General features: G+C 47.4%; 1 protein-coding gene and 1 long non-coding RNA gene across 2 annotated transcripts in view; both read right to left on the reverse strand.

The window, feature by feature from the left end:
- Positions 1-713: 713 nt before the first annotated feature.
- On the reverse strand, positions 714-5,295 carry LOC138467375 (zinc finger protein 23-like). Its single transcript, XM_069607334.1, has one exon. It carries the CDS (start codon positions 5,293-5,295, stop codon positions 4,036-4,038), a length of 1,260 nt encoding a protein of 419 aa, XP_069463435.1. The 3' UTR covers positions 714-4,035.
- A 152-nt stretch (positions 5,296-5,447) lies between these two features.
- LOC138467175 (uncharacterized) overlaps positions 5,448-23,449 on the reverse strand; it is a 64,361-nt gene continuing 46,359 nt past the window's right edge. The window contains exon 2 of the long non-coding RNA XR_011268095.1: positions 5,448-5,864. This is a non-coding gene — a long non-coding RNA (uncharacterized lncRNA). The remainder of the gene's footprint in view (positions 5,865-23,449) is intronic.

The following is a 23,449-nucleotide window of genomic DNA, read 5'->3' on the forward strand; positions in this document are numbered from 1 at the left end:
GGCAGGCTGCAGAGCAGGGAGCCCAGAAGACAAGGGCTGAAGGCAGCCGGAGTGAGGCAGGCTGCAGAGCAGGGAGCCCAGAGGACAAGGGCTGAGGCTGGAAAGCAGCAGAGCGTGATCAGCTGCAATGTAGAGAGCCCGCAGGGCAAGGGCGGAGGCTGGAAGGCAGCAGAGCGTGATCGGCTGCAATGTGGAGAGCCCGGCAGGGCAAGGGCGGAGGCTGGAAGGCAGCAGAGCGTGATCGGCTGCAATGTGGAGAGCCCGGCAGGGCAAGGGCGGAGGCTGGAAGGCAGCAGAGCGTGATCGGCTGCAATGTGGAGAGCCCGGCAGGGCAACGGCGGAGGCTGGAAGGCAGCAGAGCGTGATCAGCTGCAATGTGGAGAGCCCAGAGGAGCAGGGCTGTGAGGCAGGGAGCCTGGAAGGCTATGGCTGGAGGCAGCAGGGTGGAGCAAGCAACAAGGCAGGGTCCAAGCAGGAGTGAAGGTAAACAGCATACAAGATCCGTAGGAAGACGCGAAAGGTGGAGGAAGGACTCTCAATGCAAGAGGCTGAGCCACTGCAGGCAGTAGCCTTATATACTGCCTAGCCCAGCACAGAGGCAGGCTAATTGGTTGCACCTGGCAAAGCACACCTGCAGGCAATCGGCCACCTCCCTTTCTGTTCCTGGGCTGGTGGAAGCAGAGCAAATCCCTACGGCTTCTGGGGGGTGTAGTTCCTTTGATGACCAATAGGAACAGCCAGGAATCGATGCTTGTAGCCAAGTGCATTATGGTATGCGTAGTTTGTTGGAAAAAATAATAAAGCACCAAAGTCTCGCAAATGGGAAATAAAGTCCCCAAAGTAAATATAGATGGATCCAAGAGTCTGTTGTAAATAAATGATAAACAAATAGTCCATATTGAGCGCAAATGGATGCGCCCATGGCGCAGGCATGACAGATATGCTGAACCTGGCAGCTGACCTGTCTGGGGCAAGCGGTCTGGAGTTGGACATTCTATTTGGACTTTGATTTTCCTGAAGCAGAAGGGATAAGGCTGGACAGGACTTTTGTGTCTTTGCCAATTGAAAGGTGATTTAAAACCCAGGTGGAGTTGGACAGGGCTTATATACTTGACATGTATTTGAATGTCCTTGACTAAAGAAGCAATGTAGATTGATTTGATTACAGCCGATGAGACTTGATGCTTATCAGACAAGCAAATGTGTTTGAATTCCATGTGAATGTGGAGAGTTGGAATATTGTGTTATTCTAGAGAGAAAGTATTAGAGATTTGTATATGTTTAAATAAATACTTCCTTTTTACAAAGTTATTCATTCTTGGCTCTAAGACGTTGGTACAGTGAAATGCTAATTGATAACACAGCTATGTAATGCATATTATGCCTCTCTCCCGCAAGCCTTTCTGTTTTGTGAAAACCTTCTCTATCCCTATATATATGCATTAGATGCAACAGGAACTGCGGTGGACGCGTTATAGAACCTGAGAGTAAGTTGTAAGGGTTGTACGTTGATAGAGCTGTGCAATGGAGTTGGGAAGGGAAATGCAGGCAAAGTGTTCCATAGGATGGTTACCGTAATACAGAAGGTACAGTCTCCCTTCTGAATATTCCAGAAGGGATGCATTCCAAACAGCAGTGATTCAATAATCCTATTCAGCCATCATTCGTAACCGAAAACAGCTAGGGAGGCAGGTTTTTCACTGTATTAGTCAACAGCCATGCCAAACTCAGTAGCATTGTAGAAGGACCTCCTTCTCTCAGAAGCACCTTCAGTAGCAGAAGAGATTTCACCACCTACCTGTCCTGTCTCATGGCAGATAAGAACATCCTGTGTACTGAAAATAGACCCAGGCATGCACGTTTTGTCTGGTGCCTAATAGGGTGACTGTTCCGGCTGAAGCATTTTCCACATTCAGTGCACCGATAAGGTTTCACACCTGTATGTATCCTCCGGTGGCAAAGGCAAATACGATCACTCTCCCAAAAGAAGCTCTTCCTACATTCACTATGTTAGGGAGAATTCTCTGTTTAGGCTGAATTGCCTAACCTAGTGAGTCCCCCAGCAGCTTTGCTGGATTTCTGGAGTTTGTTTTTTCTCCTGCCAAGAGTGAGACTCTTTTTATTCCCACTCTTGGACATGATTTGTGGTGTTCCTTTGGATGTTAATGTGTTTTATGGGCTATGGGGTCTTTTACTCCATAGGGTCTCATGTATTTTTACTATGTGTGTTACACAGCACCCTCAGTGCAGTGACACAGGGGTGTCATAGTGACACCCCACCATAGACTCCATACCCTGGGACTGACTACTGTCTCCCAGGGCATGTAAAGTCACCATTGGCTTTACTAGTCCCAAATTACTAACAGAACCAGTACCAACCATCATATTGTGGACTTACTGGTCGGGGCAATTCGATTGCTCATGGGTCTGTTATGCGAGGGGGCACTGTCCCGTCCCCCCTTGTCGAATTTTGGCTGGTGGCAGTGGCTACTACTTTTTATATTCAACCGCAAATCTATCTCTATGGGATTTTCCCATTGTTCGAGGCTAATACTTTTTTTAACATAGCCTCTAACATACCGCCGGTTTATTTATTTAATATTAATTCACCGGTTGGTATTTTCTGCCAAAACTCGGTTTTAAAATGGCGTTTGTGTTCGCCTCTGTAACTCCAAACCAAAGGTCGAGCCCTTTGTTCCACTTTTGGCGGGCTTCTACACAGAAGCCCTCCAAAGTGGTGCCACTCTGTCTGGGTAGCACAGGGGGTGTGGGAGGGGGTTTAGGCTCCCTGGACTGAGTTACCTTGGTAACTCAAGTCACACTCTTGTGAGATTGGCCCAAGTGGTGAGCTGCCCGGCTCTCCACTTAGCATGTTTGATTGACAGCTAGGCTGAGTGAATGGGGGTGTGCTGCATAAAAGCAGGGCTTTTGGGACTGGAACTTCAGAAGTCGCCACAGGACTTGAAAATCCGAAGAGGGAGAAGCTGAGCCGACCTGCTACGACGACACCACCAGTGGAGCCCTGCTGAACCGACTCACCACTTCCCAACGACAGAGGAGATCTCCCTGCTGGAGAGTCTTTTTTCCTTGACTGGTGGGCACAACCAGTTTACCTTCTTTTTCTTCGCTTCCAAGACGTCCAAGTGGTCGAATTGCCCGTGCCAAGCACCCCGGCAACCGGATAGCCACTTACCCTTGAACCGCGAATAAAAGGACCGCTCCTTTCAATTGAGAACTCCGCGGCTGGTTTCTTCCCTGGCAGTGCAACGGACTCCTGCTCTCCTCCTCGATGAGATCCTCTCTTCCTCCGGACGAAGCACCGACTTGCAATCACTGCCAGGAACAACTGCCCCCGCTGGAGCGTTCTCACCATTTTAAGGTACCGTGTCCGCCAGGCCTCCCTTTGTAAAGATTGCTACGAGGTAATAATAATCCCTTAACCTTCTGGACTGGGCTGGCCGCCTTGACCATCTAACTGGTCCCTTTCTGTTGATCCAACTCCTTTCGGAACTTTTTGCGAGACTTTTGTGCACTTTCAAACCGTGTGACCTTGGACACATTTCGTCCGGAGCCTCTTAAAGTGGGTCCGGCCTTGTTAACTTTGACTTTACGGTTTTAACTTGCCTTCTTCTCCTACTGTGTGCTTACGAAAGTGTTGGGATCTGTTTCTATCTTTGATCTGCCTTTCTCTCCCTTGTAAGCGATTGATTAGAGTGCCATCTTCGCTAAGCGCTCACCGCTGTCTGAAAATAAGTGTTGCTTTACTGAAGACTTGTCTAATCATCGTTGAAGGGAGTGTGTATCTTTTAGTGACCGTGTTTTTGAACTGCTTAAAATTAGTGCCAGTGTGTTTTATTAGATGTGGTTTTTAAATAAATAATTATATCTCTTTTACACCAAGCTCTGGTCAGTGTTTGCTTGTCCTACTGTGTTCTTTTGACCTATTGTGAATACTCTGTATACTGCCTAACTCTTCTTGAGAGAGATCTGACTGCTCTGCCACAGCTACCAGGTAAATCTGGGTGGTGCAGACTGCTACCAATTGGGTTTACTGCCAACACCTGTAGTCTTAAATCTTTTGCAGTGGTCCCAGAGGGAACTGCACAGGTTTCTGCCTAACACACTACACTTATGAGGTTTCTCACCTGTATGTAAGGACTGATGGTAAATAAGACCTACCTTATGACTAAACCAGTTCCCACACTCAAGGCAGTTATGCGCTTTTTCACCTGTATGTGTTCTCTGGTGGATAATAATATACCCTTTCCGAGAAAACCCATTCCCACATTCAGTGCACTCATAAGGCTTCTCACATATATGTACACTCTGTTGGATAGTAAACTCTCCCTTTGTAGCAGACCCTTTCCCACATTCAGTGCACTCATAAGGCTTCTCACATATATGTAAACTCTGTTGGATAGTAAACTCTCCCTTTGTAGCAGACCCTTTCCCACATTCAGTGCACTCATAAGGCTTCTCACATATATGTAAACTCTGTTGGATAGTAAACTCTCCCTTTGTAGCAGACCCTTTCCCACATTCAGTGCACTCATAAGGCTTCTCACATATATGTAAACTCTGTTGGATAGTAAACTCTCCCTTTGTAGCAGACCCTTTCCCACATTCAGTGCACTCATAAGGCTTCTCACATATATGTAAACTCTGTTGGATAGTAAACTCTCCCTTTGTAGCAGACCCTTTCCCACATTCAGAGCACTCATAAGGCTTCTCACATATATGTAAACTCTGTTGGATAGTAAACTCTCCCTTTGTAGCAGACCCTTTCCCACATTCAGTGCACTCATAAGGCTTCTCACATATCTGTAAACTCTGTTGGATAGTAAACTCTCCCTTTGTAGCAGACCCTTTCCCACATTCAGTGCACTCATAAGGCTTCTCACATATATGTAAACTCTGTTGGATAGTAAACTCTCCCTTTGTAGCAGACCCTTTCCCACATTCAGTGCACTCATAAGGCTTCTCACATATATGTAAACTCTGTTGGATAGTAAACTCTCCCTTTGTAGCAGACCCTTTCCCACATTCAGTGCACTCATAAGGCTTCTCACATATATGTAAACACTGTTGGATAGTAAACTCTCCCTTTGTAGCAGACCCTTTCCCACATTCAGTGCACTCATAAGGCTTCTCACATATATGTAAACTCTGTTGGATAGTAAACTCTCCCTTTGTAGCAGACCCTTTCCCACATTCAGTGCACTCATAAGGCTTCTCACATATTGTAAACTCTGTTGGATAGTAAACTCTCCCTTTGTAGCAGACCCTTTCCCACATTCAGTGCACTCATAAGGTTTCTCACTTGTATGCATTTCCTGGTGGCTGATAACTGTATCATGCAAATGGACACCATTATCAAATTCAGTGCACTGATCAGAGTGTTCACCCATGTCCTCATGTGGGCAATAAGTATGTTCTTGAGATGGCAATTGTTCCCACATTTTGTCCACGTGTAAAGCGTCTTGCCAGTTTATTTTGTCAGGTGACTTGACTTAAGAGGAGCCTTTGCAATTAACATTTTCTCAAATTCAGAGCACAAATGAGAAATGCTTTTCTTACTGCACATAACACATTGTCAGTTCAGTGCTAGATATCCCTCTCCCGAGGATTGTAGTATGATCAAGCTTGGTTACTGGATGTTACCACAAAGGTGGTGCATGGGCGGAAGCCATCATGTATCCAACGCTCTTCTCAATCTCAGTTCCTGAATACTCTGAAAAGGCAACTGGACCTCAAACGTGCACTCTTCTAAAATGCTGGGAAATTGCATAGTCTAACAATGAAGCTTTTCACTGCGACATTCCATAGAATCTAAATCACTGTTGCATTTCTGGGGCATCAGTCACCTATTAAAATAAAAGGAGATACACATTATTAGCTTCAACATGTTCACAATCACAGGCAGCACACGTAATAAGACTACTCAGTAGTAACTCCTCACATAGTAACTTATTTGACTTTGAAGTGCCATCTATTGGGGAAAGGCATCCTAATAGGTGGTAGAGAAGTGGTGCTCCAATGGGAACACTTAGTGGAACAGAGGTAACGTGCAGCAGGAATAATGCGATTCATTTTTATTTAGAAATGTTGTGCATCCACAACACTAGGAAAAACGCAGGCTGGGTGAACAAACATTTGAAATGCATATTTTATTCATCAGGAACATGTATATATGTTCTACCAATATATCTATTCTGACATGACTAAATTCACACATGAAAGCTCCCAATTTCCATACACAAATGATAAAAGGCAGGAGTTTGCCACCAATCGGACGCCAGCTTGTCCAGTCCATTGTGTAATAACTGATGACTTGTGTATTGGCCCAAACATGAATAATATAACCAACAGCACCATCGAGGAGACAGGGACAGAGCTGCGATTTAAAGGGAAAGCGCCACTCTCTTCCCATGGTGAGAATGGCACAGGCCATGCTGCCACTACATTCAAACAAGGACTTTAATCCTAGATAATCTTGTATTTCTGTCAATCCTGGAGATGAGGGATGGTTTTGGAGTTTGTGGCAGAGACCAAAAGAAAGTGTATGAGAGTCTACATAAACTCCACAATATCACCCCATTTGCCTTCCTAATTTTTAATATAAATGCCCATTGCCAGGTACTAAATGTAATTGGCCAGAGGGATCCCACTTCCGTTTCCCTGTTCAAAATACCGCCGTGCAGTTTTCAGGAGGTGGTACAGACTCCGTTTTACTGTTAAGGAGTGGGTGTAAATGGGTCTGTTACCAGGATCCCATAACCCGACCCAGACCCCTTTTTTAGGTTGAATCTCAGCATGCCCCTGTGCCCTCACAACCCTAGTAACCAATGGGGAAGTTGCCCCATCACTGTCAATATTCACAAATTGATGCCAGCATTTAGTGATTACACACAAGATTTCCGATGATCTACTGTGGAGATTCTACTCACCCTACTCCAGGGGGATCCGCGCAACATAATCCCACAGATCCATGATTTGAAATGGCATGAATTCCATTGCCAGCATCTCTTGCAACCCATATGGCAGTGACCCTGGAATAAGATGCACGTGCATGTGAATAGTATGCATAGTCACCCCACAATGCACGAGATACTAACTGTCCACCCGTGTGTCTGTCAGTCCTACATTTATTGTGTGCCTAGTGTAGGTAGCGATCACAACAGTATATGCGAGAACCTTTCAGCGTTCCAGTATGGGGGAAAAACACCAATTTGAGGTGACACGGTGAAATCATTTTTTGGGAGTGCTCTATGCTCGGAGTGGATAATCCTTAGAAGACAAGCTCCCCCTCATCTGTTCTCAGGTGCGCTGTCTGTGCAGCCACCACCTTAGGCTGTGTGAGCTTAACCATCCTCCAGAAGCAACACCTCTTTTTAGGATGTCATGGCCCACAATATTTAACAATCTTGGCCTAACCATATCCTTGTGTGGCACGTATCAATCTCGAGCCCCCTTTGAACACAATTTCCATGCTCCACAAATGTTGATCCATTTATCTGGCCACAATGTACTATAATAAGCAATTAAATATAAGGTAGAAAGCCCTGCTGTTCCTCAACACCCTCCATCCTAGTCTCTACATGCATGCTTTTGAACTCGCTAAGTGAAAACTAAACTCCATCTTTGAGGTTCTTTACCAAGAAGCAGAATGAGCCATATTCCTGCCCTTGACCCAGTACCCCTCAATACATAGCAAAGTCCATTGATTCATTCATGAGACACAATCATCTTCATCTACCAAATATGTGATGCTCATGTTGTTCCAGATCCTTCCATTGTTTCACAAGTTGGTGAACTGTTTCAGCTGGGCTGTCAGGACCCTACAGCTGAACACTACCACACGCTGGCAATGTAATTCTAGCAGGAGTAAAGGCTGTGCATGGCCCAGGCCCTCCACTTCCCTGCTTCATTAATTTTGCCATCAGCCTGCCGTGATACTATGAAAGACTTTGCCTGCCAGTGCTTGGTCTATTAAACCAAACCTTGCTGCTGCCTTCAGCCATGCCCATCTCTCTGTACTCTAGTACCTGGCTGTCATCCTCAATGCTTCCCTTTCCCTGGTGGTCTGCCCAATGGACCATCCCACCATGGTAGGGCTGAACCTGCAGGAAGACCGAAAAACTGGTTGGTGGGAGGACTCTGGGAAGCCTAGATATGGATTGCTCCTTAGTTCTCTCCTCGGCCTCGCAGGTGTTGCATTGTGCTGTTGCCTTCCACACACACTCCTCCTCTGCATGGGGTATGTGTGAGGCAAGAGGCATACTCCTCTCCAGTCCCGATGATCCCTGTCCACTTGCCTTTCCAACATTCATCTGCTGGGTAGTGTTGAAGGAGTAGGAGTCTGTGCAGACTCACACGAGATGCCATTTTGGCAAGCATATAGTATAAGAGACAGTGTATATGCAGAACCTATCATAGTATACAATAAGTGGCGAGCACTAACGTTGCTTGAGGAACTAAAAACCAAACAGGGGGGACATCTGGGAAGCAAATCTTATTAATGTTGGTCTCAAATGAATGTATTTCTATGCAAATTATATGGACCCTGTTCCCGCTAATTGTTGGCTCTGTTAAGCCCAAATTGTCTAGTTATTGCATACAATCTATTACTGCTGTGGTTTTCGTTACAAGTATGCAAGATCATGAATTATTAACATATTTCCTAAAACCTAAAACCTAAAAACCCACATTACCTCAGTGTTTTGTTTAAATCATCCATGTTAATTGATGCGCACTAGAAAAGGTAAACTCAGAACAAAGATCGATGAAGTACCTCGACACCACAGGACCAACCACTTGTAAAAACACAAAGTCAAGACAAACTACATTTTTACTGAATGATTCAATGATCTTTCTTTAATAGAGCAGGCCCCAAAGTCTCCCCTAATCCATCATTCTGGGATGAGCTAGATCAACCCTAACTTTCCCAAAAACACACACACACACTTAAGGCTAATCAAATAATGCCCAATATGTCAGCACAACTCTATTACAAAAATACATTTTTTTATTTAGAACAAAACAATGTAAAAATACAAAATCTTAACAATTCATTTTGTTGAAATACCATGGGAACCCATGTGTGCATCATGGTGCCAGCTGTTTAGCATAATAGACTTCACCGCAAATCAATGGACACAATTGAGGACACTAATGAGATCGTTATATTTAATGTGACATTGATATCTAATCGGTTGTCTGTCGACACTCTGTGTTGTCGTCAGTGTGTGCCAAATGTCTATCCTATACACAAGCCAAAAGTGTTGGCTTTGCCAGAGCTTTTTTTTTTTTAACAGGTCTTCAATGCAAGGAACAGATGTGAGGCTGCCTTATGCTGTTGTGGCACGGAAACCACACCACAAATTGTGCCAGGACCCCCACCCCCTCCCTTGGTGGTGGGGAAGCAACTATTTTCCCCCAGGCAGTGCCAGGGCTACTGTGCACGTACCAATGCACAACAGTGTGAATGTGCATGGGAGCACATGCAATAATATGCAGCACCCATGTGCTCTGAGAAAGGACAAGTGCCAAAGTGGAGCCTCCCCCCCCCCACCCAGGACACCCATACATACAGACCACCTTGCCAGCACAAGAGGCAAAGAGCACATGCCAATGAGGTGTACACCCTCAGCAGACACTAGCATCACCCTGCTGTGGCCATATGCATTGGCCTGCAATCAACCATACCATTAAAACCACATGTACAATGCCCCTCCACCATGCAGCGCATGTGTGACTAGACACCCCCCATACAAGTACGCACAATGACTAACAGGTTCACAGGTGACGGAGGAGGAGGACGATGTATGCTCAGCTACATCCCGTGGCCAGGCCTCCAGGGCAACGCCAACAGCCACCACCCCTGCACCGCCATTCGGTGTGAAGGGAATGGGCAGAATTGTGAGAGCAGGGCCCAGTGGCACCGCACATGCCAGTGCATGCACAGCACCAGAGAGCAGCAATCATGACACAGCTGGTATGGCTCCTGCAACCGCCCGCCCACAAACCCTGCAATAACAGCCAGTCACTGCGGACATGACACAGGAGACAGATGCTGGCAGTCGCACAGAAGTCACTGTGCACGCATCCACCATCTTACCCATCCACTTGACCCACGATACCCCCTTGTCACCTGAGTGGGGCACCCAGGCACATTGTCACTGTAGCCAAGTGATACCAATGGCAAGTCGTACAGCTCAAGCTGCTTCCGCCCCACCCCTACCCATGGCCCTCAAACCAAAACCCCATGCATCTCAGGATGCTAAATGGAAGAGGCTGGATGCTATGGATCGGCACCAGGAGAGCATGAAACCCTTGCGGACACACAGGTCCAAAACCTTCAGACCATCAGTGGGCCTCATTACGACGCTGGCATTAACCATGGCGCTATTAGCACCATTGTTGACGCCGGTAAATTACCAACTCCGCCATGGTGAATGGCAGAATTACCACCCCATTCCAAGGTTGGCGGGGCGGTAATTCCCCATTCACCATGGGCCCTTCCCCATTCCCATTTTTGCCCCCATAGGGCTCAATGGGAATGGGGAAGGCGCTAATTACGGCACCGTAAATTATGGTGCCGTAATTAGCTCCTAGGTCCCTTTGCGGGTTGGTTTTTTAACGGCTGCTAAAAGCAGGCGTTAAAGTGCAACCCGCAAAGGGACCTCGTAATCAGGCGTTAAGGGTTTAACGGCACCGACACCTTTTATGGTGCCGTTAACCCCTTAACGCCTGGGTTGTAATGAGGCCCAGTGTCTTAGTTCAGGGCGCCTCACAGAGGATAGCAAGCGACAGGGACTGGGACAGACGACAATTACCTGTAACATCTGCCACCCTGACTGTCATCAGACAGAGGGTGAGGGAGAGGACGGAGCATCATGGCCTTTGCCGAGGCAATGCAGGCCAGCATGCTCTCAACAATGCAATGCATCCGGGGGTCTCAGTCAGACCAGTCCTCCGTCACCCAGAGAGATCTTTCCCCAGCACCCAAAGTGCAATTTTGCGTGCAATCTGGCTCCAAAGGTGCTGGAGGAGACTAGTAGGGTTAAGGGGTAAGAGGCCATGCAAGTGACTGTACATGTGTGTATAGGCACAAGGGAAGTGGGGTTTCTATTGGGGATGGCATTGTGGGGAGGAGGAAGGCGGGGAGGGTGTTTGCACATTTCAAGATTAAATAATAGTTCACTTGAAGTAATGCTAAGACATTCCTTATTGTGTACACAGTGTACCTGCAGTATTTTCTACTCATATCATACCTGCCATCCTCACATTCCCCACAGTTAGGGAACCCCCATGAGGGCTACCATGAGCCACTGAAGCCCCCACACCGACCCGCCCCTTTAACAATATTGCCTCCTCGTCCAGCAGCAAGATCTAGTCAGTCTTCCAAGAGCCTGGCTCCTGGCTCCACTGGAATATGTAATAAGGACGCAGGCAAAGCCCAAAGATGCCAGGTTGCATTGGGATCTGTACCAGGTGAAGAAGAGATGAGGAACTGGCCCTTAAGGGATGCATTTGCACCCGACCGCAGAAGGACTGCAAGTCAGGACAGACACACACAAAGGATTTGCGCAAATCCAGTGGTTCAGGCAACAATTAATGAGTAAACCTCTTTTGGACAGTCTTATACCTCTGGGCTTCTGATGAAGGCATACAAACGTTTGAAAATCAATTCAGATTTTGGGCTATATGTCTGATGGAAATTGTGTGAAGATTTGATGAATGGCACCAAAGTCATAAATCATGCAAAGTTATTTTCCTATGTCATATCAGACTTGAGCTTAACCAGTGTTATGACTATACTAATGTTACATTTAACTACATAGGGACATATGGTACTAGACATGGGTAAGGCCCCCCCGCCACCACCTGCACTGCCAGCCTTCTTCTCCTTCATTTCAAAGCAAGTGTCAGACCCTGTGTTTGCCGCCACCTTCACTCCCCCTCCTACTCCTGACTCTGACTCTCACCCTGACGCAGCCCTCACCTTCATCTCTCCATTTCCAACACTCTGGACATCCTTGCTCGTGCCATGAGGACCTGCATGAAGCCAGCCTCTAAGTGCAACTTCACGTACGACTCCTGCCTGGCTGCTCTGAAATGCAAGTGCAGAGCGGTTGAGCGGAAGTGGCAGGCTTCTAGCACATCCTCTGACAAACTGGCCTGCTGCCTACTCCAAAGGCAATACCGACTCTCCAGCTGCTCGAAGAAGAGAACCTTTATCCAAGCCTGCATCTCTGCGGCCTAACAACTCGCCAGAAGTTTTCTCTCTCTCGCGCTCTCTCTCACTCTCTCTCATATCTCGGTTCTCATCCTTCTTGATCTTTCCTCACCCTTTAAGATGGTCAATCATGCCACCCTAATAAATAGACTCCATGACACACTTGGCATCACAGACTTGGTTCTGGACTGGTTGACCTCACTCCTCTCTGATCGACCTTCCCAAGGTCACCTGGGCCCCATTTTCTCCTCCATCTCAGTCTCCACCTGTGGTGTCCCGCGGGGCTCCATCCTCTCTCTCCCTGGCTCTTCAATATCTACTTGGCATTTGATCTGCACCTTCTCTCCTGACATCCAGTGTTCTGCAGATGACATGCAGCTCTCTTTCCAACTACCCTCACCTGCCCCCTTCCCTCACTCATTCCTGAATACCTCTCTGCTATTCAGGCTTGGTGCACTACCAATGATCCCTGCCTTAGTGCCAGTAAGACACAGATCTTTCTCATTGAGAGCCCTACTGCCTCTTTCTCCCACACTCTGGCCACCATCCATGGGCCACCTCACCCTCCTGTGAAGCTTAAAACCTTGGTGTTATCTTCAACTCCTCCCTTTCCATCTCCAACTTTGACAAGAAGGCTCACTTTCAACAGTGCCTTTTCAAAGGCATGCTACCTTTCCTCACCTTCCCCCAGAAACTCGATGTCTCCAGAACTCTGGTTCTTTCCAGGCTGGACTACTGTAACAGCCTCTTTCGCAGTATGCCTAACTCTGCCCTCCACCCCCTTCAACTAATCCAGAATAGGACTGCAAGACTTATCCTTGGGTTCAAGTCCATGGACCGCATCTCTCCAGCCCTAAAATTTCTCCCCAGGCTCCCGGTTGCTGCAAGGATTAAATTCAAGACCCTCTGCATCAACCACAAGGCTTTCTGGGGTGTGGGACCCCGCAAATCCAACTTCCTCTCCCGAAATACCTCCCTGCAAGAGCCCTTCGGTCACTGAGCTCCAACTCTCTGCAGATCATATGTTTCCCCAAGCCGAGAGTACGAGGGGTAGAGCTCTCCTTACTCTGGAATGCTCCTTGCCCCTCAGGTGTGAGCCGGATTTCCTTAAGTTCCGGAAGCTTCTCAAGAGCCTCCTTTTCTTCTTCCCTCCCGCTCCCACTCCCCTGCCACAGTGACTCAAGACCTTCCTTTTTCTCCTCTTCCATCCCTCTTCCCAGCCAATTTTACCCCTCTGCCCTGGACAGGCAGCCTGGTTCCTTCAGAGTCATACAGGGCAGCAGCCACCCCTCCCCCCTTGTCTAGTCTACCCTACACTTGGTTTCCACTGACCCACTCCTCATCTGCACTTGCCCTCACGGGCCCCCCTGCCTGAACATGACTGGATGGCCCTGATCCATTCCAGCCCTTTCCATTGCACTTAGCTTTGTTCCCCCTTCCCCTTCTCTTCCCCGGCCCTGTCCTCCTGGCCTCCTCACGGGCCCAACCGCCCTGTTCCACATTCCGCCACTCCTCCTGCACTTCTGGTTACTGCACTTGCACAATCTCAATGTCACAAGGCCTAGTAAGATCACGTTTTGTCTCTCCTGTTTCTCCCCCTCCTCCCCCGAGCCTTGTTGCGCCTCGAATCACTTGTGTATAGGCGCATTACAAATAAGCAATATCCAGAACTACCGATTTGCTACCGCTATACTTACAGTTACATGAAACTACATAGGGAAATATGGTTCCCCGACGTCACCAGAACAGCCAGGTCTTTGGCTCAGTGGACTAAAGCATCCACTACAGGGGCCTTTGTTTGACCTCATGGTCACAGGTTCAAATCCCTCCAGGTTCACTCAGCCCTTCTTCCTTCTGAGTTCAATAAAAGGAGTACTATTAAGTTGGGTAACAATAAACATCTGTTATTAGCGCCAAGATGCCCCTTTGAGGGTGAACGTGTGCTTCATAAATACACCAGTTATGTTACAAAGTTGCTAGCGCTATACTTAACATTACTCGGCATAGTGAAGTACGGTACCCAGCATAACCATAACTACTGAGTTGTGTGGCGAGTCGGAAGAAGGAGTCGGACCTGCTGAGGAAATATTTAATGAAATTATAAATAAAAGGCCTAACTTTCCCTAGTGCTAGAGGGAACACGCTACCCATCTAAAGGAACGTGCTAGTCAGTTGTCAGGAAGTCCAAAGTAAATGTGTCCTCCTTCCAAACTACTATCTGACCCTACCACTATATCCAACGACATTAAATAGTCCAGGAGAGTTTCTTCTATTCACCTGGTCTTCTCTTCGGATACTCTCTCTATTTATAACCTTTCTCTGTGGTACAGATATATCTTTACATGGGGCCTCATTCCGAAGGTAGGAGGTACCCATGCCGCTATTTGCGGCATGGCTACCCCTTTACCGGGTACCGGGTACGGGTTCCTTGAATGAGGAATTACCGGGCCATTCCGACCTTGGAGGGCCCGGTCATTCCTCATTCAAGGAAGCCATCCCCATTCCCATTCGAGCCCCCATAGTTTTACCAGGCGGCCTTTGTGGGTCCCGCAAGCAGACTCGTAATAGGGCGGTAAGGGGTTCACGAAGCAACTCTCTTGTGAATTTTGCATCTAATATTTTATACTTTTATCCTTGACTACTGAGCATTAATTAGGAGCAATACTGTGTGTTACACTCTGTTGTGGTTTTATTTTGCCTGCATGAAAGAAGGATCACTATGATCAGAATGACTGTCACGGGTCGCTCGCGTTAGGCAGCGCCGTGTTCTTTTATCCCTCCTGTTACTTAGACGACTCCTGGAGTCCTCTTTCTTTGTTCATTGCTCACTGGCCCTGCCCTCTGCCTCGCTCCCATCCCGATTCCCACACTTATGTGCTGGACTGGTCGCCCAGCCAGCGCGCCAAAGGCGCGCTTAAGGCAAGCCCGTCTGTGCCCGTCCATGCCGGGAAGGGCCGCAAGGAGCCGTTAGATAAAGACTTTCTGATCTCTCTGGCTCCCCCTGATACTAAATGGCCCACTGGTTGGAAGACCCATATATCCAATACTAGTCTGCCCCCCACTGTCATGGAACCTGTGAGAGCCGCCCATACTCTATGCCTCTTAAACACTAGATCCCTCCCAGCTCACGCAGGTGAGATCTGGGACCTGCTCTCATACAGGCAATCAGACTTTTTATGCCTGACAGAAACCTGGCTCACTCCGAGCTCGGCACCTGCCATAGTCCAAGCTCTCCCCTCAAATTACCGTATCCTACACCAGGACTGTCCTCCCCCTAAGCGTGGTGGAGGCATTGCTGTTATTTTTAAAGACACATTCACGGTTACCCAGCTACCTTGTCCTTCCGCATCTAGTATGGAAGCCCTCCTGTGTCGATGCATACTTTCTCCTTCTAGTATTATTCACCTCCTGCTCATTTACCGCCCCCCACGGTCCCATTGGTCGCTTTGGGCCAGACTTTGCCGATCTCGCTGCCAACCTTAATTTGCAGTACTCCAATCTGGTGATACTAGGTGATTTTAATCTACATTTCAATCTACCCAGATCAGATGAACTCAACTCCTTCTTTGACAGCCTTTCTGATCTTCACTTCTGCCAACTGATCCAAGCCCCCACCCACCTTCATGGCAATATCCTTGACCTGATATTTGTAAAGGATACCTTGCTGTCCCCGGACCGATTGAGCCTGTGACCTGGTCTGACCATCACCTGGTCACATGCTCACTTCAGTTAGTCCCCCCTCCCTGCAAGATTCTACCCTCCAAGAAGCTTCTCCGCTCCTGGCGCTCGGTCGATCCTAAAGCACTTAGTGCCCTGATAGCTTCTAATTGTATCTCCCTGTAACCCCTTTCACTTGCCGCACTTTCTCAGACACTGATGACTGCCGCCAATCATCATGCTCCATTGAAACTTACTCAAGGCCGCAGACTACCGTCTCAACCCAGGTTTACTGATCTACTAAAAAATGCTCGCCTCCAACTCGGACAAGCCGAACGCAAATGGCGGACTAGCTACAATCCAGCGCTTAGAGACCTGTACAAGATCAATCTCTCCACCTACTTATCCAGCGTTAAACTCGCCAAATCAACATTTTTTGCCCAGAAAATCGAAAATGCTTTACTTAAACCAAAAACCCTATTTTCTATTGTTCACTCCCTTGCTTCCTCAGAGTCGCTGACCTCTATGGTTAAGCCATCTCAAAAACCATGCAATGACCTTGCATCCTTTTTCACCACCAAAATTGATGTGATTAGATCTAACATTGCTAAATCTCTGACGACACTGTCCCCTGACACCATCGACTTTGTGCCACCCCCCCCCTACTGATTTGTCTCCTAGTTGGTCGACCTTCCCTCTGTTTAGTGAGGAAGAAGTCATGGCAGCCATACCAAAGATTAAATCCTCTTCCCCTGAGGACGCCATCCCTGCTATCATTATGAAAACAATCGCCCCAGACATTCTGGCTGAAATTATTGCGCTCATTAACAACTCCTGCCAAACGGGACTGGTCCCCCCTGAACTGAAATCTGCCAGGGTCATTCCCCTCCTCAAGAAGCCTTCTCTTGATCCCACCGTCCCTGCCAATTTCCGTCCGATCTCTCTTCTTCCATTCCTGGCTAAACTCTTGGAATCTCTGGTTTCACCCCTTCTGTCTTTCTTCTTGGAATCTTCTAATATTTTTGACCATGCACAGGCTGGCTTCAGACCTGGTAGAGGGACGGAAAGTGTACTTATCTCCGTACAAGATGATATGTCCAGACTGGTAGATGCGGGCGGAGTAGGGACCGTAATCCTGCTGGATCTATCTGCCGCATTCGACACGGTGGACCATTCCATCCTTCTATCACGTCTCGCACAGATTGGGATCTCCGGTTCTGTTCTCGCTTGGTTCACTTCCTTTCTTTCTGACCGCACCCAGACTCTCGCCATGCCTCCCTTTCTTTCTGCCCCTTGTGCCCTCACCTGTGGTGTTCCCCAGGGATCCTCTCTTTCTCCGATCCTGTTCAACATTTATATCTGGGCACTGGTGTGCCTTATTCGCTCCTACGGACTTAATTGTTATTCCTATGCGGATGACACACAGATCCTGATCCGGCTTGATCAGGATCAATCTGTGGTCGCAGCACGTCTTCATGATTGCCTCAAGTCAGTCGGTATTTGGATGGACCAAAATTGGCTCAAACTTAATGGTGATAAAATGGAAGTAATGCTTGTTGGCTCCCCTCCTAACCCGTCATTATGGACCACTGCTTTCTGGCCCACATCGTTGGGTCCACTACCCTGTCCTGTGAACAAGGTAAAGAATCTGGGGGTTATCCTCTCTGCCTCCCTTTCTATGTCAAATCAGGTCTCGCCTGTCTGTCAGTCTGCACACCACCAGATCAGGGTTCTAAAGAAGGTGCTACCTATGATCCCAGAAACCATGCGTCCCCCGGTGGTGGCGGCACTGGTTCTCTCATGGCTGAACTATTGTAATTCCTTGTACTTATCCCAACCGACGGGTCTGCTACAACGCCTCCAACGTATGCAAAATCTGGCAGCCAGACTGGCCACTGGGTCCCCCTATGGCGCCCACATCTCACCTTTACTTCGCCGTCTCCACTGGCTCCCGGTGGCACAGCGTGTTAAGTTTAAGTCTTTATGCATTGTCCACCGGGCAATTCATGGCTTAGGAGCGGAATTCCTTCAAGCTAAATTTTCCCGATATATCCCGGATCGTCACCTTCGCTCCTCTACAACCAACCTTCTTAAGGTCCCCAGGTTCAACCGGGAAAGACATGGCGGCAGAGCCTTTTCTATTACTGCAGCCAAGCTCTGGAACACTCTGCCACTATCACTTAAATCCTCGGCTAATCATCTGGCTTTCAGGAAAGCTCTGAAGACCACCCTGTTCTAACGTCTCTGTCCTTATTGTGTTCCCTGAGCTCGCAGCTTCCCTACCAGCGTCATGATGCCTCTGGGCGACCGTTCGCTATACAAATATATATAACATAACATAACGGCTCCGGCATCTTTACCGGTGCCATTAACCCCTTACCGCCAACCTCGGAATGAGGCCCATAGTTTCCTTGAATAGTCTCAGAGGCCAGTTCTTTTAGTTCTTCAAAGACGCTCTTGGTTTTTGTGCTTTCTGTGGTCCTATATTTAGAATGTTTTCTCTGGCAGTGGTTCTTCACATTCTCGTCGTCCCTTGTAGACACTTCCCAGTCTTTAATTTCAGGCTTTCACGAGTTGGGGCATCTTGAACGCTTTTCAGGCTTTCCTAGTTATGAATTGACTGTCTAAAACTCCCTTCTCTTTAATCCCGTTCATACAGGATCTTCCCTACCTCCAAGGGGACTTGTTTCTACTCTCTGCGTGTTCCCTACCTGGTTTGGGTAATGCCCTTTTATATATTCTTTTCACTTCTCTTGTTAACTGGCTTCTTTTTACTATTTTGTCCTCAGAACTGGGGCAAGTTTCTCTCTTCTGATAATAACCCTCTAGTATTAAAATAATTGATGAGCAGAGCAGGCTTTTCGAATATGATAAGTCATTTATGACGCGCCTGTACACAAGTGTTTCTAGGCGCAAAAAAGACAAGGAAGGGAGGACAAAACAACAATCTTACTAGGCCTTGTGCCATTCAGAATGCCCAAGTTCAGGGGGAAGGGAGTGGGAGAAATGCCAAGGGGGGTTGGGGGAGCAAGGGGGGGGGAGAGTGCAAGTAAATATGAAGTGCTGCTGGGAAGTGGCTCATATGTGCAGGGGTCAGGGGACTGTAGGGTTGCAGATAAAGTCCCTTAAGTGGCCAGGAAGCCGGGAGCAGTGCAGGGGCAACTGGTCATGCAGGAGCCTGGACCTGTAATTTCAGAGGGTGACCAGGTAGCCAGTATGCGCAGCAGTCAGGGACATCAACAAGGAAGAGATAGAGAGAAAGCGGAAGTGAAAAGGAAAGTCTTGACTTGTTGACGGATCCTTAGGTAGTCCTGCTCAAGTTTGAGAGAGGCAGGGATGCTGTACCAGAGGGAGGCCCCGCAGAGGACAGAGATCTACCCCCAACTCTCTGCTTGGAAAAGCGTCTGACCCTCAGAGAGTTGGAGGTGGATGAGCAAAGGGCTCAAGAAGGAAGATGTTTAGGAAGAGAACGTTGGATGTAGTGTGGTCCCTGGCCCCAGAAAGCCTTGTGGACGATGCTGAGAGTCTTGAACTTGATCCTTCCAGCCATAGAGAGACAGTGGAGAGATTTCAGGGCTGGAGAGATATGATCCCTGGGCTTGAGGCCAAGGACAAGTCTTGCAGTCTTGTTCTGGATAGGCCCTAGACGCCCTCAAAGTTTTTTGTTTTCATGAATGTACAAGTATGCCCAGGATAGAACTGGTGGCAGCAGTTACTTTTAAAGCATGTTTGACTCTTTTCTATGGTCCAAACTGCGTTTGGCCCATGACAGTGGCCAGTGCCTAAATTGGCCATACCACAAGGTCCTTTGTTCTGTCCTTTGGCCATCTTGTCCCTTTGCCTTCCCTAGGTCAAGCCGACCCGGGAAATTCCTTATTTGGTCATGCAGACCCCCATGCAAACCGAACCTTTCGCGGGCTTCGGTATGACTTGTGTGTGTGTAACCAGGATGTGGGCTGGTGCTGTCTAGTTCCAACACACATCCTGTGTGCCAGGATGTCTGTGATGAGTGGGACCACCATGGTCTGTGATTGGTCCACGTCTGGGATGGCTCAATGTGAGCAGATCTCTTATTGGTTTCTCTTTGTTTTGGCACGAAGGAGACGGTGGATAAGACAAGGCACTCTACACCCATTCCAGGTCAATCTTCTGAGTTTACAGCAAATTTAGCAAAGGAGGCAAGTATCCTGAACTGAAGAAGCAGATCCGTGGAACCGCTGGTGACCCCCCCTGGAAGGTTTGGCACCCTGACCTGCTGTTGTCCCATCAGAGCCCCTGTTTCTCATTGATCATAGAAGGCCTGCAAGGGCGCTTCGACTCATTGGAGTAGTGGGACTAACTACTCTCGACACCTCCTGCTTAACCTATAAGCGAGCCTTTTTGGAAGTGTTCGTGGACCGGCCAGTGAACTGACTAGCTCGTATGGGACCTTTGCCCTGGAAACGCTGCAGTCTCAAGTTTCGACTCGAGTCTTTGGCGACCGTAAGATCCTGGTAGAAGGCACTCTCCTGCAGAGTTTCATACACCTAGCATTTCTAGGTCTGGAATTAGGAGAGTCCGCCTGAACCCAAGCATACGCGGTTCCCGTGTCACCCCGCTGTGGTAACGATCTTTGTGGGTGCCTTGCTTCTGTGCCCCAAGACAAGCTGCCAGTAGAATTGGCCCGATCCCTTCACCAGAAGCAGAGCAATCACCACTGTACCCGCCGTGGACTGAGGACCCGGAACGCAGCCCCTGAAAGTCACAGAGATGTTCAACTGCAGGTTTTGTACCTGTGAACGAACATTGATTTGACTTGTGAAGTTTGGTCCGGAGTGCGCCGAGGATCAGTAAGTACTTGCAACCCTTACCGGTGGCCCCTGGCACATGCATAGTATGCAAGACGTCCCCCTAGGGCCACTCTCCTTTGTGTAGGTAGCCTGTGCTACTAAACTATTCCTGATTCTTGGAAATCGCTCTGCCCTCTTGTGAAGACCCTCTTCAAATAGTGGGTCTTTCTTTTTCATCACCTCACCTACCTTCCTGAGTCACTACAGCCCCTTGAAGTGACCCGTTTTGAACTTAACCGCACTATCGAGGGCTCCGGCACTGAATGTGCTTTTGAGTGCAAGACTCCACTCATCGTAGGGACTTAGACTGCCTATTAGTTAGGTTTTGTGTTGTTGAAGGACTGCCTAAAGTATGTTTACCCTGTATGACCCCTTTTTGTTGCATGTTGTGGATCTCTACGTGTGTAATATCCATTTAGGCCAATAGTTACTGTGTAAATGTTTCCAAATTAGTGTTTTGTTAATATTGCTGAGTTTTACTTTGTGTTTTGTGTTTGAGTTAAAAGGCCTTTGATAAATGTATATGTATTTTTGATACATACACCTGACAGAGTAATTTGTGGTGTTGTTTACTGTGTGTGCTCATTGTGGGCTTTCAATCACCCTCACCCCTCCGGATACCTAGTCTTGACCACCGCCAAAAATCTAGGCTGTACTTCTGAACCTTTGCCCACTAGGTCAGAGTTCAGAAATCCATCTTAACAGCGATTAAGCAGGATAGTGTGGTTGGCTAGGTCGAAAGCAAAGAATGATAGATCAAGGATAATGAGGACAGAAGGCAGGTTAGAGTCGAGATTGGAGCGCAAGTCTTCACAGGTGTTCAGGAGAGTAGATTCCGTGCTTCTGGCAGCTCTGAAGCCAGACTGGTGGTCGTGGAGACAACCAACAGATTCAGTATGTAGATTAAGCTGGCAGATGGCAAGTTATATTGATCAGCAAACAAACTTGTTTAATAGTTTATACTGACATTTTTAATTTCACTGGAAGTTATTTGTACCCAAGACATACAGTGAGCAACAATGACACATTTTATGTACCTGTGAAGTAGGAGGACGTTTGTGAGATGAGTGTCTGTGAATGTAAAGGTTAGCTACATGAATTGACGCAAACAGGAATGTTTAAAAGGCTCTGAAAATAGCTGGAGTCCAAGTATTGTGGTGTGGTGGAGTAAGGAGGCGGACAACGGGATGGTATTTTGGCTACAGACTTCTGTTGTAAAATAACGAAAATAACCTGTCTTTCCCTGTTCCTAATTTGTAACACCCTGCCCAGACAAGGAGTCAAAAGTGGCTCGTGTCAACTGTTTGTTTCAAGCTAACCAGCTCCCCTTAACTAGAACCGGGAGGTAAATAGCTCCCAACTCTGGGCAATTTCAAACCCTGCAGAATTGCTGTCAAAATAATAATAGCCATCCTCAATCCAAAACTCACCTACTCTAACCCAAGGCATAAATTCGTTTTCAAAAATTGATTTGCAGAATTTGATGCATTTTTATTGTTTGGCAAACAACATTCTTTTTTTAGCAATTTGTTCCCAATATTTTAAATATCACCAGAAGTTAGTTGTACCCAAAGACTTGCTAGCAATAAGCCACGCAATCAGGGACAGTGTCCGGGCCCTTCAACCCTTTTTATTTATTTATTTATTGATTTATTTTAATTCTTGTAATGCGCTGAATGCCCGTGGGCCTCAGGGCGCACAAAACAACAAAGACAAGACAACAAAAGAAAGCCAGTAGGAGCAGAAAAGGGTTCATAAAAGATTACTCCAGGTAAAAAGGTAAGTTTTTATGGCTTTTTTGAATAGGAGGTAGTTTTGGATCTGTCGTAGCCCAGCCGCCAGGGCATTCTACAGTAGAGGGCCCTGAACGTCAAAAGTGGTGCCACCAAATTTAGCAGTCTTAAATCTGGGGGGAGCAAGGACTGTGGCAGAGGAGGAGCGAAGGTTTCTTCCATTGCTCTTGATGTTAATGCGTTCAGACAAGTAGATGGGGCTGCTGAAAGGGAGGCATTTATGTGTTGTTGTAAGCATTTTGTGTGTAATACGATGTTTAAGAGGAAGCCAATGAAGCTTCTTCCTGAAGATGGAGATATGGGAGCGACGAGATTGATTGAAAATGGTCCGCACGGCATTGTTCTGGGCCACTTGTAAGGATTGAATATTTGCGGCAGTAGTGCCAGACAATAGGCTGTTGCAATAGTCTAGTCTGGAGTTTATCAGCGCCGTGGACAGAAGAGCACAGTTTTCTGCTGTTAAAAATGGACGGATGTAATTGATTCACTTATTGATCAGTCGCAGCTGGACCTGATGTTAGAGACATGCGGCTTCATGGATAATTTGTCGTCTAAGACAACTCCCAGAGTTTTTACCTTCCTCTGGACAGTAATGATGTTGTCTGCAATAGGGAAATAGGAGTAGTCAGTATCTAGTTTGCTCCGGGTATTCTTGGAGGATACCATAATTAGTTTGGTTTTGTTGTTGTTTAAAGCTAGAGAGTTACAAGCCATCCAATCCTGGATGGCTTTGTAGATGTTATTGATGGCATCAACATAATTTCTGTACTGACCGCTTAGCTGGATGACGACCTGTGTGTCGTCTGCGTAGTTAGTATACTGAACACCTGGCTTGTTTAAGAGGTCCAGAAGAGGTTGAATGTACAGATTAAAAAGTAATGGTGACAGGCAGGAGCCTTGTGGGACACCACAGATTTGAGAGATATTAGTGG

The sequence above is a fragment of the Ambystoma mexicanum genome, chromosome 4q, assembly GCF_040938575.1.
Source record: "Ambystoma mexicanum isolate Mex_15411 chromosome 4q, UKY_AmexF1_1, whole genome shotgun sequence".
NCBI classification, from domain to species: Eukaryota; Metazoa; Chordata; class Amphibia; order Caudata; family Ambystomatidae; genus Ambystoma; species Ambystoma mexicanum.

Bases quoted from the DNA above. Each gene is read 5' to 3' on its own strand.
- LOC138467375 (XM_069607334.1), bottom strand. From the start codon at position 5,295: ATGTGGGAAAGGGTCTGCTACAAAGGGAGAGTTTACTATCCAACAGAG.